The sequence below is a fragment of the Silurus meridionalis genome, chromosome 1 (assembly GCF_014805685.1).
Source record: "Silurus meridionalis isolate SWU-2019-XX chromosome 1, ASM1480568v1, whole genome shotgun sequence".
Lineage (NCBI taxonomy): Eukaryota > Metazoa > Chordata > Actinopteri > Siluriformes > Siluridae > Silurus > Silurus meridionalis.
The window spans coordinates 10,874,789-10,890,054 of NC_060884.1; the positions used below are offsets into that span (position 1 = coordinate 10,874,789).

The window sequence follows — 15,266 nt, forward strand, 5'->3', positions numbered from 1 at the left end:
AGTTTTATTTCTCTAATTATTTTTCTTTAAGGGGGAGCTAACTTATCTAGTGTGTGGCAAAATGCTAATTCCAAACGTTCAGCAGCCCAGTCAAGTTCTGTGGGGTCAGATGTTGAGCCAATCATTCTTGAGAACTCTGGGAGATTATTGATAAAACTCACTGCAGTATTGTATGTTTTATCAATAATAATAAATGATGAGGTTCAAATAATATGACTAAGGAATATTTAAAAAGAGACAATGTAATGGTATGAAAGACAGACTTCTGACAATGGAACTACATTATGATTGAATTTTCTATCTGCCAGAGGCCTGCAACAAGATTTCTTACAACCTGCTCACACCAGTGGCTGACACTGCAGCCTCCTGTGAACTTCTAACGTCAGGGGCCAATGGTGCAGCCTCTTAAGCCAGTTTCCTGCCAGAGGCTGATGATAAAAACTGAAATGTAAATATACAATTAAATAGTTTATGTACAGCAGCAGCAGCTCATGACTATAGATTTTGATGAGGCAGAATGTAATTGATAACTCAAACTAAATTTTAAGTAGCTATAAAATTTGATTTATGCAAACCCGATTCCAAAAAAGTTGGGACACTGTATAAATTGTAAATAAAAAAGGAATGCAATAATTTACAAATCTCATAAACTTATATTTTATTCACAATAGATTATAGATAACATATCAAATGTTGAAAGCGAGACATTTTGAAATGTCATTCCAAATATTGGCTCATTTTGGATTACATGAGAGCTACACATTTCAAAAAAGTTGGGACAGGTAGCAATAAGAGGCCGGAAAAGTTAAATGTAGATATAAGGAACAGCTGGAGGACCAATTTGCAACTTATTAGGTCAATTGACAATATGATTAGGTATAAAAAGAGCCTCTCAGAGTGGCAGTGTCTCTCAGAAGTCAAGATGGGCAGAGGATCACCAATTCCCCCAATGCTGTGGCGAAAAATAGTGGAGCAATATCAGAAAGGAGTTTCTCAGAGAAAAATTGCAAAGAGTTTGAAGTTATCATCATCTACAGCACATAATATTATTCAAAGATTAAGAAAATCTGGAACAATCTCTGCGTAAGGGTCAAGGCCGGAAAACCATACTGGATGCTCGTGATCTTCGGGCCCTTAGACGGCACTGCATCACATACAGGAATGCTACTGTAATAGAAATCACAACATGGGCTCAGGAATACTTCCAGAAAACATTGTCGGTGAACACAATCCACCGTGCCATTCGCCGTTGCCGGCTAAAACTCTATAGGTCAAAAAAGAAGCCATATCTAAACATGATCCAGAAGCGCAGGCGTTTTCTCTGGACCAAGGCTCATTTAAAATCATTTGGCAAAGTGGGAAACTGTTATGTGGTCAGACGAATCGAAATTTAAAGTTCTTTTTGGAAAACTGGAAGAGGATAAGGACAACCCAAGTTGTTATCAGCGCTCAGTTCAGAAGCCTGCATCTCTGATGGTATGGGGTTGAATGAGTGCATGTGGCATGGGCAGCTTACACATCTGGAAAGGCACCATCAATGCTGAAAGGTATATCCAAGTTCTAGAAAAACATATGCTCTCATCCAGACGTCGTCTTTTTCAGGGAAGACCTTGCATTTTCCTACATGACAATGCCAGACCACATACTGCATCAATTACAACATCATGGCTGCGTAGAAGAAGGATCCGGGTACTGAAATGGCCAGCCTGCAGTTAAGACATTTCACCCATAGAAAACATCATAAAGAAGAAGATGCGACAAAGAAGACCTAAGACAGTTAAGCAAATAGAAGCCTGTAATAGACAAGAATGGGACAACATTCCTATTCCTAAACTTGAGCAACTTGTCTCCTCAGTCCCCAGACATTTGCAGACTATTATAAAAAGATGTACTGTATAAACTTTACTATTTTTCAAGAGGGGATGCCACACAGTGCTAAACATGGCCTTGTCCCAACTTTCTTGAGATGTGTTGATGCCATGAAATTTAAAATCAACTTATTTTTTTCAGTTTAAACATTTTATATGTCATCTATGTTGTATTCTGAAAAAAATATTGAAATTTGAAACTTTCATATCATTGCATTCTGTTTTTATTCACAATTTTTTCAGTGTTCCAACTTTTTGGAATCGAGTTTGTAAACAAAAGGGGAACCCATCCTCATTTGGGTGACACCAAGAGTAATTATAAATATAACATTACAAACACTAGAGAGTGAGAAATATCCTGAGCACCAGAGTCTGTGATTATAAGTTATGACCTTGTAGTCTTATACATTCAGTTGGAGTTGTGGAACCAAGTGCTCCTGAACAACTAATTAATTAGCTCGAGATAACTTCAAAATCATTATAGTTTCAACACCATCTTCTCCTTGTCAGAGACTTCAAATGTTCAATGATGGAGAAGCAGCATATGTAGAATGTTTTTTGAGAATTGATTAGGAGTTTGTTTTTTCCTCAAGGTCCAATGTCCAAAATCTACATGAACTGGGATTCACCTGGCACTGGAATATCTCTAGATGTCTCGGGATCCCTGTCGGGTTGGCATCTTCTTTTTAGAGCTCCGAAATCTTCAAGAGGTGGGACAAAACTGGAGCTGGCACAACCTCTAGATGCCTAGGCATCCTTCTGGGGTCAGAATATTCTTTTCGAAGGTCCAAAATCTTAATGAGGTGTCACACAACTGGAGCTGGACCAATCTCTGGATGCCTTTGGTTGTGTAGAAAAAGAGAAGCAGGGGAGAGGACATTTATGTGTTTTAATTTTTTATTTTTTGATAAAGGCATATCCTCTAAATATTAGATTACCTTGTTTGTTGCATAACTAAACAAAAGAAACATGCATATGTCCTATGTTTTATGTCAAAACGATAAAAGACTCATGGTTTTTACACTTTTGACACGCACTGTAGAGTGCGGCATCGTTTTCAATTCTGGTTTCTCAGAAACGAACTACAGTTTATGGATTTAAATGAACTGTCCTGGTGAGATAGTTCATATAATTGCATGATTCTTAAGCCACTGTTACAATATAGACATTTAAGAGCATCAAATATTTTGGCTGAAGGCATATGTAAGGGAGCAGAGGAGAAAAGCTTTGGAAAGGATAAGGGGAGAAAAAAGAGAAAGAGAGAGAGAGAAGCAATGCCAGTCAACTGCTCTCTATGATCCAATGGGGTTGTGCTCGTGGTCTTTTTAATTCTCAGCCAATCTTCTGTCCATCATGGCACTTTATCCCTGCTTGGGAGCTCAGCTCAAGTTCGTGCACTGTCACTTTCTGACATTTCCCACAAACTACACCTCAGCAAGTCTGCAATCATTATGTGTCAGGATGTGTGGGGAAAAAAAACTCTGAGTGTTCTTAAATAAAAGCCTTTTTTAATCTGGAGAGACATAGAAAGAAGTCATAAAATTTTATACCATCGAGGATAGAATGGCTTACACAGCAAAGCAGCAGAGCCAGGCATTTTTAAAATTGTTTCCATTCAAAATAGTAAAAATAACTGTAAACAATTAATAAATATAACAGACTTTAGTATAAGTTATCCCACAATCACAGAATAAATGGTCTAGCATTTCTATTACAAATGTTCATTAATAATACACCAACAAGGCATAACATTATGACCACCTGCCTACTACTGTGTTGGTCCCCATTTTGCTGCTAAAACTGTCCTGATCCTTCCCATGAACTGCCTATTATATACATGATGAAGAGATAATCAGTGCAGGGATGTCCAAATTAATTAAATTCAATTATTTTTATTTGTATAGTGCTTTTAACAATGAACATTGTCTCAAAGCAGCTTTACACAGATAATGTGGTGATAAAAATGAAAATGATGTTTTTTATAAGTGTAAGTTTTTCCTGGGAAATTACAGCCCATGGCCCATTTGTAGCCTGCTATCATTTCTGTATCAACCTGCGAGGGATTTAAAAAATTATAAATATCTGGCTTATTATAGAGAAAATCGGGTAAATTCACTAAATACAATCAGGTATCGCTATCACATGCATTAGGGTAGTTAGTCAGATGTGCATAATCATACAGAGAGACTAAAGACAACTAATTATTCTTGATCACATTTTGGTAAGTCATGGCACAACAATGAAATAGAAAAATCGAAAAATGACTGCATTAGAGTTTTTAGACACTTTGGGTAAAATAATATTTCTTTAATAAGGTCAATGGGAAATGTGTCTGTTTTATTTGACAGGAGTCTGTTGTGGTGATGAAGAAACATAATGTAAAAAGACAACAAACAAAACATCAGTCTTTCAAATCTTATACTGGTGCCGAGCGAGATCAAAAAAGTGAAGCAATTGGCAGCTGCCTTGTCAACTCATCAACAATTTTATTGTGCTAATAGGGCAAAGGGAACATTTACATGAGCTAGCTATGAGGTAGCTCACATATTAGCATGGCATGTAAAACCCTTCACCGAAGGCGAATTTATGAAGGACTGTCTGATGAAAGTTGGCACTATAATTTGCCTAGAAAAAATGCAACATTTGTAAAACACCAGTCTTTCAAGCAAACATTTTTGCTGATGACAAGGTACAAGAGTTTACTGAGAGCCAGACAGACTGACATCCATGTCTGTGATCTGCTTTGTATCTCTACTAAACAACTTATTCCTAAATTGACATCAAATCTGAAATTGAAAACACAACATCACTGTTCACATTAATAAAGCTACTAGTGAGTAGGAGATTTATTGAAAGCAATACACTGTAATTTTAGGTTTCACTGTGATTGTTAGGTTAAAAATATATATAATATCATGGGGTATATATAAATATATATTTAGCAGACACAACATTTTTAGAGAATAGCATATTTAAAATATAATCAGACATGGACAAATTGAAGGCAATTATCAATTAGTTTGTCTAATAGTATTTTTGTATTATTATTATTACAGCCATGTGACCTGAGACAACACAAATATTTCAGCACCTGGGCCCTAGCACAAAGAATTTGGAAACCACTCCTCTAGTGTTTCAAAGTAATCAGTGTAGCAGGTGATTACCTCTTATAAAATAATTATAGAAAAGGATATTAACAATAACAAAAAAAAGGCCTTAAATCCTTGAATGTAAGCCTGTTCTAATATAATAGGTAGGTAATAGATCTAAATGTGTGACTCCTCTGAGAAGCCACACCAGTGCCTTGCTCAGATTAGGCAGTTTAATTACTGCAAATGTCAAGCAGGGATAACATTTTTTACCTCAACAGGCATAAGACAGCAAGTGGCATGAGGTTAAGTGAACTGTTGATTTACCTTGTGGAGCACCAAGTTTTTTTTTAACATAACTATGACCATGATATATTACCATAATATATGCCCAGAGAAATATTGTTTATGACAATATGCCAGTTCTGCTGGAACTAGTATGTATATATTTGTAAGTACACCAACCAGGCCATTATGACCACCTGCCTAATATGGTGTTGGTCCCCCTTTTGCTGCCAAAACAGTCCTTTTTTTCTTAAAAACAATTTCACTATAAATTTACTATAAACATATTTGATTTAAATGCAATTTTGAGTTCTGGATTTGTCTTTTAGTAGACATTATAATATAAGTAACATCTGTAAAAAGAATTACATATAAATAAAGCTTACTCTCAATCAACATGCAACTGATGCATGTGTATGTGCATATATGTTATATTTATTAAGAGTACGTTGTTAGTACATAAAATAAATATAATGCATTTTTGCATTTTATAACACAATTTGGTTGTATTGTGTATTAAAGTGAGGTTATTTGATCAGGTTAAACACCTTTTTGTCCTCCTGTCAGGTACAGTATCAATCAGTCTGTCTTTCTGTCTATTTTGTGTATTTGTTTGTTTGTTTGTATGATACTGAGGGGTATCCAACATTTATATCCCAGAGACCAGCTTTGTCAGTGTGCAGCATCTCACATGCCAATTTATGGGCCAAGTAGTCCAATCTGCTGCTTTGCAGATTATGTCCGACTTAACCTGGCTCTTGCCACCTCTTGAGCCCTGTGATGGTTTTATCTGCTTTGAAACACCTTTTTTCACACAACCATATGTCTCTATAGTGACACTTTTTTGTGGAATCAAGTACATCAAACTGTCTATGTACAACACAGAAGTGAATCCATTATCTTTGATTAATGTTCATATTCTCCATATCAGGTTATAACAGTCTAATTCCATTACATTGTTTTTATTTTATTTTTAAAGAAGGTCATATAGCAATTATACATTTAACATATACACATTGTTATTAACATTTGTGGACATCAACAGTTTACATTTTTTAAACTGTTTTAAATAAAATGCTTGTTTGGTTAAATAATACTGTATATTAGAAAATGGAAAAATGTAATTCAATAGTTCACTTGTGTGTGTGTGTGTGTGTGTGTGTGTGTGTGTGTTTGTTTTACATTTAATATTTCATTTTCTAAAGATGTTTTACTTAATTGTTTTACTTTAATAATAATAAAAAAGGTAACACTGCGTTTAAGTCCGAGGCTGAGACTAAACAAACTTTGTAGTCTACCACTTACTAAACATGTGCCAAAAGCCCTGTACCGAAAGATTCTGGTACGAATACATAATACAGTACCATTATACTAGCATTTTGAGATGTGTCTCTGCTCACTGCGTTAGATGGTAAAACTAGTACAAACCTAGTACAAAAAAAAATTATATATTATTTAAATTATATATATATATATATATATATATATATATATATATATATATATATATATATATATATATATATATAAATTAATATTATTATAATTATTTTTAATTATTATTATTATTCAATGAAAGTTAGCAAAAGTTGGTTTGCAATTACATTGTAACGACAAATTACAGGATGTAGCCGAGTGGATGATATTCTCATAAAAATAATAATAATTATAATTGATCTCATTAAAATTTCTTACAATATAAATTTAAATTAAAAATATAAATGCAATTTAAACCACAGAACAGGTTTCCACTTTGCCTTAGTACATTTTAATTGAGAATTTCTGAATCATGTTCATGCATGCCTTCTTTGCATGATATAAATTTAACCGGCATTTGTGAAAGACTTTGCAAACTGTGTTCACAGACAATGATTTCTGTAGGTTTTAATGAGCCCATGCAGTGGTTTCTATTACAGAATCATACTATTTTGTCACCTGAGGACACGGGCAGCCAATGTCCTTTGTGCACAGAGATTTCTCCAGATTCTTTAATACTGTTGATATTATTTACTGTAAATGATGAAATATTTAGCTGGTTTGCATTTTTTTTATGTCAAGGAACATTATTCTGAAATTGTTTCACAATTTGTAGACACAGACTTTCACAGATTGGTAATGCTTTGCACTTATACTTATATATATATATATATATAATGTAAAGTTACTAATTATGCTCTAGAAAATATATATTACATTTTTTTTTTACATCTTATTACAACACCTGCAGTGTCCTTATCTATATATGCTTTATGTCACTTCTCCCAAGAGGAAAGAGTGATCTAGTCCAACATCTTTTTCCCCTCTTTGTCCCCCTAACTAGGCTGTGCGATCTTTCACACCCTTTCCTGGTGCCTCAGATTGCCTTTTCAGCTCTCCCACTTATTATGCATAACTCCTAAACCATTTATTATCTCACTGGTCCCTCCTCAGTGGCATCCCACTACCAACAAAATGAACTATGACAGCCCTATTCTATCACTATAATGATTAATTCCAATACCCATAGGTTCCCCTGAGTCAAGGTGCTTCCTACATACCGCTGTGGCTATCTGTGTGAAATTCTGGGACAGAATTCAGCCTTTTTCATTTTTGCATAAGATTCATTACAGTGCCATCAGGCAACATTTTTAATATGCCCCACTTGAGTTAACAGATATACATCTATAATGAAAATAGTGTCTGGATATTATCAATAGTATTATTGATTTGAAAGGGGCAGTCTTTACACACACACACTTTGAAAAAAGGGTATACATTTATAAAGCAGCATGTTGTTTCAGAAAAAATTGTTACCTTCCCATATATAAAATCACAGAAAAAAAAAACATTCAAAGCACAGTCAGAGATGCCACAGTAGCAAAATCATATATAAAATAATGGACATGAACAAAGGTGTATTTCTTTCTGATTAAATGGAAACATCAGCTGTCCAAAAATGTTAAACAGGGGAGGATTCCTTGTCTTGCTTCCCAGAAAACTGTATGGGCTCCACTGAAGCCTTTAATTTAAGAGGTTTAGAGAGAGGATCATTTTAAAATGGCAAATTGTGCCAGAGTCAAAGCTGGTATGTAGGAGCAGAGAACAAAATGGTAAGGGGGACATCAGAATGACTTTTCATGCTTCCTATTACAAATGCTCTAGGTTTTAGATTGTCTACCACTTACAATTAAATCCCCCAGCAGTCTGATAAGTTGGAGCAGGTCTCAGGAGATTACAGCCATGCTGAGACGCTCAGCTGTGTTCCTGACAAGCTTATTCCTTAGAGTTTTAGGAAATGTACTTGCACACATTTTATCTTTTTTCCCCTCCCACGATGTCCTTATTATGTAAACTTTATTTGACACACTGACTGCAACCCAGTTTTATACTTCAAATTAGTCTATTATTTTGTATTTTTTTTTATTAATTTAAACAAACTTTATCTATTGAATTCATTCACCCGAACAAAAATGTACTATACTGTCATAAAGGAAAATCTAGACAATTGCTTATCAGCACCCTGACGCCTGTACAACGATATACATATATTGGCAGATCAGATGAATCTATCTAAAAAATTAATACTTATACTTTGATAAACAGGATGACAAGCAATGTCATTAGGCAATGATTTGGTGGTTCATTTTCTTTTCTGGATTATTTTCTGTCTGAATTTGCTTTAATATAATTGCATTGCACTTATATAAAGTCAATAAAGTGCTGTTTTTTCACCTGCAGTCTTCCAATTTCCAAGTCTATTTGTGAAATATGAAAAAATACTGCACATTTCTTCAAATTAACCTGATATATACAAAGAGAATTTATTTTGTATTTAAATAATGCATAGTTAAATAATCCTCCATTTTAATTATGTATAAAAGTTGGATACAAACAAAAATCATTGTTAAAATTACTTACTTTCTACTGTTAAATCAATTTAAAATGTAATAATTAACTGCAAATTAAGTCTTAAAAAAAAAACAACCGCCTACTGCATTTTAAAACTGAAAAATGGACAGGCAACATTTCTACAATTTCTTTGTATTCTGCATACACAAGGTTTGTATTTAATTTTTTTAAATACATTTTTGTTCATATCCCAATTTTTAAGCTGTGCCCTCTTCATCGTATGCAAAATTCCATATAATATTCATTTGTGTACACGATGTATTTTTCCATCATTTAATTTATGCAAATGCAGATCTGAATTAGTCTGTATGCATGTATTTTTACAACTTCAAGTATCAATATTCTAAATTTTAGGGAAAAAAGCTATATTGCTACCTTTCCAAAATATGGAATTCATATACAGACTTTACTTACCTCCGCACTACTGTAAGTTTTAGCAATTTTCTTTATTTGAAATCTGTTGGATATCAATGTTGAAGATCAGACAACAAACATTCTCTTTCCATACAGATCCACCAAAATAAATGCAATTAAGAATGACATCTAACTTGCCATTTCTCATGTTAATAAAGTAAGTAATATGTTAGAAAAAACAATAATGTGAATGGTAAACAATGGCAAGTGTCACTGTGTTATTTTTGATGGATGGGAAATTCAAAGATTACAATTCCAATATGAAATTTTATTGTGCTCCTGTTACATCTCATAGAGATAATTCAAATATTAATAGAAAAGTATTAAACTGCTTGAAAAACTGAAATATTTGCAATAAGAACAAACGATGACAGAATATTCCCATACTGATAAAATATACATTGGACTTAAAAAATAAAAAAATGAAAATGGTAACACAATTCTTTCATTATTAATATATAAATAGTCTAAAACATTGAACATCAAGCAAATAATGAAGTAGACATACTCCAGATAACATTGTTCTAGGAATATGCTTTTTTTACGATCATTTATCAGTGTGAATCTCACAAAACAGCAAATAATTTATGAAAGAATTTGGTTTGACAAATTGTGGCATACCCTTCATGTGGCATATCTGATTAATTACTATACATTTAATCTAACTATCAGGTGTTCTCCAACAGTTAAAATTAAACAAAAACAGTAAAAAAAAAAAATCACATTGAGGCTCTTTTAGATTCATCTGCATTGATAAAACAAGTGTAGTCGAACAATAGGCATCTAATGAAGACCCAGGGGTCTTCTTCATTGAACACAGCATTTAAATTCTGTTTGCACGCCAAAATACAAAGTAGAAGAAAGTTTTCTGATGTGTTGATACTAACAAATATCTAAGAAATGCCAACCTTTTAGCATAAAACTGAAAAAATAAAGCACAAGTTCATCCATAATTAAAAAAACAAAACAACGAAAATAAAACAAAAAACACCAATAACAGCTCCCTACATCCACACCCACACCCACCCACACACACACACACACACACACACACACATTTTGACTGTCTCCATCAACATTCTTGGGATTACATCATTAAAATAAATTCTACATTGTGTATATTTCTCTTACATAGTATTCAGCTCTTCATCTTAATTTTACCCTGTGCTAATTAAAGGACAAGTTATTATAGAAGCAGCCATGATAGTATAAGTAATGCAACTTCATGGATATGGACCATTTTGTTTGCATCAGAGCTGAAATAGCCTCTTGAGTTCAGATCTGAAACATAAGAAACAAACAAAGAATGAAATGTACACGTGAAAGCCCATGTAACATCAGCGCACACATTTGTATTTACAAAGCAATATCATCATAATTGGGAGCTGTTGGACCAAAAAGGGGCAGACCAAAGTTCCACTTTGCATCTTGGGTAATTTAAACAAGCAATTTTAGGGTGAATGCTTACTTAAACTTACAATGTTTTATTAATTGTTAGCAACAGTGGAACTGATAAACTCAAAATGAGACTGAAATAAGCCTCACTAGACATATTTGATATCTGGATGAAGTTAGTATAGGAACAGTGCCAACTCTATCATTATTTTTTTTAACATTTGTTTTGGATAAAACAAGATAAATGATTAGATCAAGGTACTAAGCAACTGCAGCAATTTTAATAGATGATTATTATTAACACTAATAGCATTTTTTGTCTGCTTACTCGGTTTGAAGTTTTGGTGAATGCAGTGAAAGGTTTGTACATCTGTCTGTCTCTGTCTGTCTGTCTGTCTGTCTGTCTGTCTGTCTGTCTGTCTATCTATCTATCTATCTATCTATCTATCTATCTATCTATCTATCTATCTATCTATCCTGAGTACACACCTTACATTTCAACAAACATTATAGAATATCTTCCAAAGGTACAATACTATAGAAATGAAACTTGGAAATATTTTAGAGTATGAAATGTGCACCCTGTATAGCAGTATACATTTACTGTCCCCTAAAAATGAATAATAAATAGCCATTATTGTCAAAATAGCTGCCAACAAAAAGTAAGTACACCCAAAGTGATAATAGCTGTACATAGTGTAATTTGTGAATTCATATTAGAGCAGTTAAAAATTGGATCCTTTTAAGTACAATTCGCTTGTACTTACCACTGAATGTTCAACATGGCACCTAATGGCAAAAAGAACTCTCTGAAGATTTGAGAATTAGAATTGTTGCTTTCCACAATGATGGCCTAGGCTATAAGAAGATTGGTAACATCCTGAAAATTTGTTATTGTACAGTGATCAGGGTCATACAGAGGTTTTCCAAGACGGTTTACCACTCGGAACAGGCCTCGGGTCAAAGAAGTTGCTTTGCAGCATTGCTTTAGAGGATTCCAACATGTACTGCGACATTCTGAATCAGAACATTATGCCCTCCCTGCAGAAAATGCGCCAAATGGCAGTTTTCCAAAATAAAAATGACCCAAAACACACCACCAAGATGAGAAGTCTAACATTCAGCAGCTCAGTGGTCATTATGGAGAAGTGGAAGAGGATCCCAGCAACAACCTGTGCAGCTCTGGTGAATTTTTTTTCCCAGGAGGATTAATGCAGTGCTAGATAATTGTACTCACACAAAATATTGAAACAGTTTTGACATGTTTACTTGGGGTGTATTTACATTTGTTGCCAGCTATTTTGACAATAATTGCTGTTTGTTGAGTTATTTTCATGGGACAGTAAATCTAAAAATGACCCTGACCCGTCAAGGCATGGTCTCCACTAGACTCTTGAAGGTGTGGTGTGTTATCTGGAACCAAGATGTTAGCAGCAGATACTCTGCAGGTACATAAGTCCTGCAACTTGCGAGGTGGGGCCTCCATGGAATTAACTTGTTTGTCCAGCACATCTTACAGATGCTTCATTGGATTGAGCTCTTGGGATTTTCTAGGCCAAGTCAACACCTCAAATTTGTTTCTCAAACCATTCCTTAACTAAGGTTTTTCAACTGAACATTGCCTAAAACATCACACTGCCTCCACCGGCTTGCCTTCTGCCCTACCTGTGTTCCCCAGGAAATCGATGCACACGCACACATTCATCCATGTAATGTGAAAGTAAACGCTATTAATCAGAGCAGGCCACCTTCTTCCACTGATCTGTGGTTCAGTTCCGATGCCTACGAGCCCATTGTTTCAGGCACTTTCACCTTTCTATCAAAACCAGCATTGACTTCTCTGACTTCTGATACATCAACTTTGAGGGCAAAATGTTCACTTGCTGCCTAATATATTCCACCCACTAACAGGTGCCATTAAGAAGAGATTTATTCACTTTACTTCACCTGTCAATGGTCATTAGGTTATGCCTGATCGGGACGTGTGTGTGTGTGTGTGTGTGTGTGTGTGTGTGTACACACACAGTGAGTACACCCCTAATATTTTAACAACAATCTTAGCATAAATTCTCATGGGACAATACTATATAGTAGAAGTGAAACTTTTATATATTTTAGAGTAGTCAATGTGTAGCAGTTTTTTTTAACATAATAACGAAATTCAACCAAACCACCAAGACAACTGCCTTGCTAAAGGTGAGGGTGATGGAGTGGCCAGGTATGTTTCCAAAAATAAACCCTACTGAGCACCTGTGGGGCATCCTTAAATGGAAGGTGGAGAAGCACCATGTGTCTAACATCAAGCAGCTACATGTGAAGTTGCTAAAAATATATATTTTTTTTATTTACTTTTTTCAGATTGTTTCACACACACATTGTTTGACAGACATTTCTAGAATAATGTTTTTACTTTTCTGTCATTATGGGGTATTAAGTGTAGATTAATTTTAGCAAAAAAATCTATTTAAAGAATTGTAGTATAAGGCTGCAAAATATCAAAATCAATAAAATATCACACACAAACACACAGATACAGACACACATTTTCTTTTGTACAATGAACTTAACGTTAACTAATTTCCTATCAGACACCACAGTCTTTTAAGATGCTGTCTCCTCTGATATCTATATCTATGTAAATCACTTTACAAGGATAAACTGAGCAGCCAATTAAAAGTGTATATTAATAATTATTATTAGAACGATTGCTCTTCACTGGCACACCACTGATTCTGAGTGAATCTAGAGCCATTAAATATGAACTTCTATGTGACATTATGTGGTTGCTGTTAGACAGTGGCACAAGACTTAAACCATCCCCTCAATTGTGCCAATATAATGAAAGAAAAGACAACTTAAGTTCTACTAAATTGGTTATATAAAAATGACTTACAATCAGATCTGATTGAATAGAATTTTTTTTCTTTCCCAATCAGTTCTTACTACTGAATTAGCAGTCTGCACAAAGACATTTTGTTTTAAACTAAGCTGTTTCTTGGGTTATTAGGCCATATCTCAAATAACTTTATGCTCTTTATACAAGCATTGTAATACGAGCAATTATTGTAACCATGGCAACAAGCATACATATGTGTTAGGCTTGTTTTGTATCCACACTATTGCCTTTGCTGATATAAATTTTATCATATTATTATTATTATTATTATTATTATTATTATTATTATTATTATTATTATAGTATAGTATAGCTATATTATAATTATTTATAATAAACATGAAAACTAAATGAAATCTATCTATCTAATGAAGTCTACTAATCAAAAAATAACATTATTGCAATATTCCAAAACCACTAAATTTGACACTGAATGCTAAACTAAGATTACCACATAATTAGAAGCTCATTTTAAATTGTTATATGACTGTTCAGATTGGTGATACAATATGAATACATTGAATTATATAATATAAAAATGTATTTTGTATTAACTATAGACATGTTTTCATGTATTTTTAGTGGCAGACAGGTTATATAACTGCTTGAGTAAAACTTACAGTCCATACATTTCAGTTAATCTATTGTCAAAAACTCCTTCATATTCACTTGCCATTTATATAAATGCTTGCCTTAATGTAATTTAAACATTATTATATTAGTTGTTTTTAATTAAATTGTTTATTTGACAGTGTAAAGCTGCTGTTAAAAAAGCTATACAAATAAAATTGTAATTGAATTGAAATTAAATCATACATGTGCAAAAAATACAAAAAAAAAAGTATAAAAAAGAAAAAATATAAATATATACATTACTATAAAATATACTATACCCCCATACATATTTGAGGCTTTTTAGACTAACAACATCTACAGTATCAGCATTTTCTTTGTGCTTAAAAACATCTCTAATCTCACAACTTTGGAGGCTTACTGTGAACATAGATCATTTTACTATCCTAAATAACTTGCCCATAAAATTAACATAAGCACCTTCATAAGCTGACTCACACAACTTCTCTCACTCTCCTTCCAATTACTGACAGGTCTTCTGATCTTAAGTCAACAACTTTGACTACAGCTCTAGCATACATGCATAAGTAAATTATAAGAAACATTATATAAAAATGTTAAGAGGAATTCTTGAGGCAATGTTTATGCTTTTAGTTGGCTTCATGATTTCAATGTGAATTACTGTTAAAGGTTTTGAGAAATGTCTTGGGAGAAATGTGTAGTCAAGTAAATAACTGCATTTTCCACTCATTATTACTTCAGCATTTCTTTAGATCTGTTGGTCCAAAAGAAGCCTGTAAATGAGCAGTGCCTCACTTCATTTTGACATCTTCAATATGTGTGTAGGGCTGCTTTAAC

The 15,266-nt window shown here is 33.7% G+C and overlaps 1 protein-coding gene across 2 annotated transcripts in view; it reads right to left on the bottom strand.

The window, feature by feature from the left end:
- Positions 1–9,718: 9,718 nt before the first annotated feature.
- The window catches only part of LOC124390691 (contactin-4), a 149,462-nt gene continuing 143,914 nt past the window's right edge, over positions 9,719–15,266 (bottom strand). For both annotated transcript variants that reach the window (XM_046856711.1, XM_046856712.1), the window contains one exon: positions 9,719–10,825. In XM_046856711.1, the coding sequence (XP_046712667.1) occupies positions 10,731–10,825 (95 nt within the window). In that variant the 3' untranslated portion in view covers positions 9,719–10,730. The remainder of the gene's footprint in view (positions 10,826–15,266) is intronic.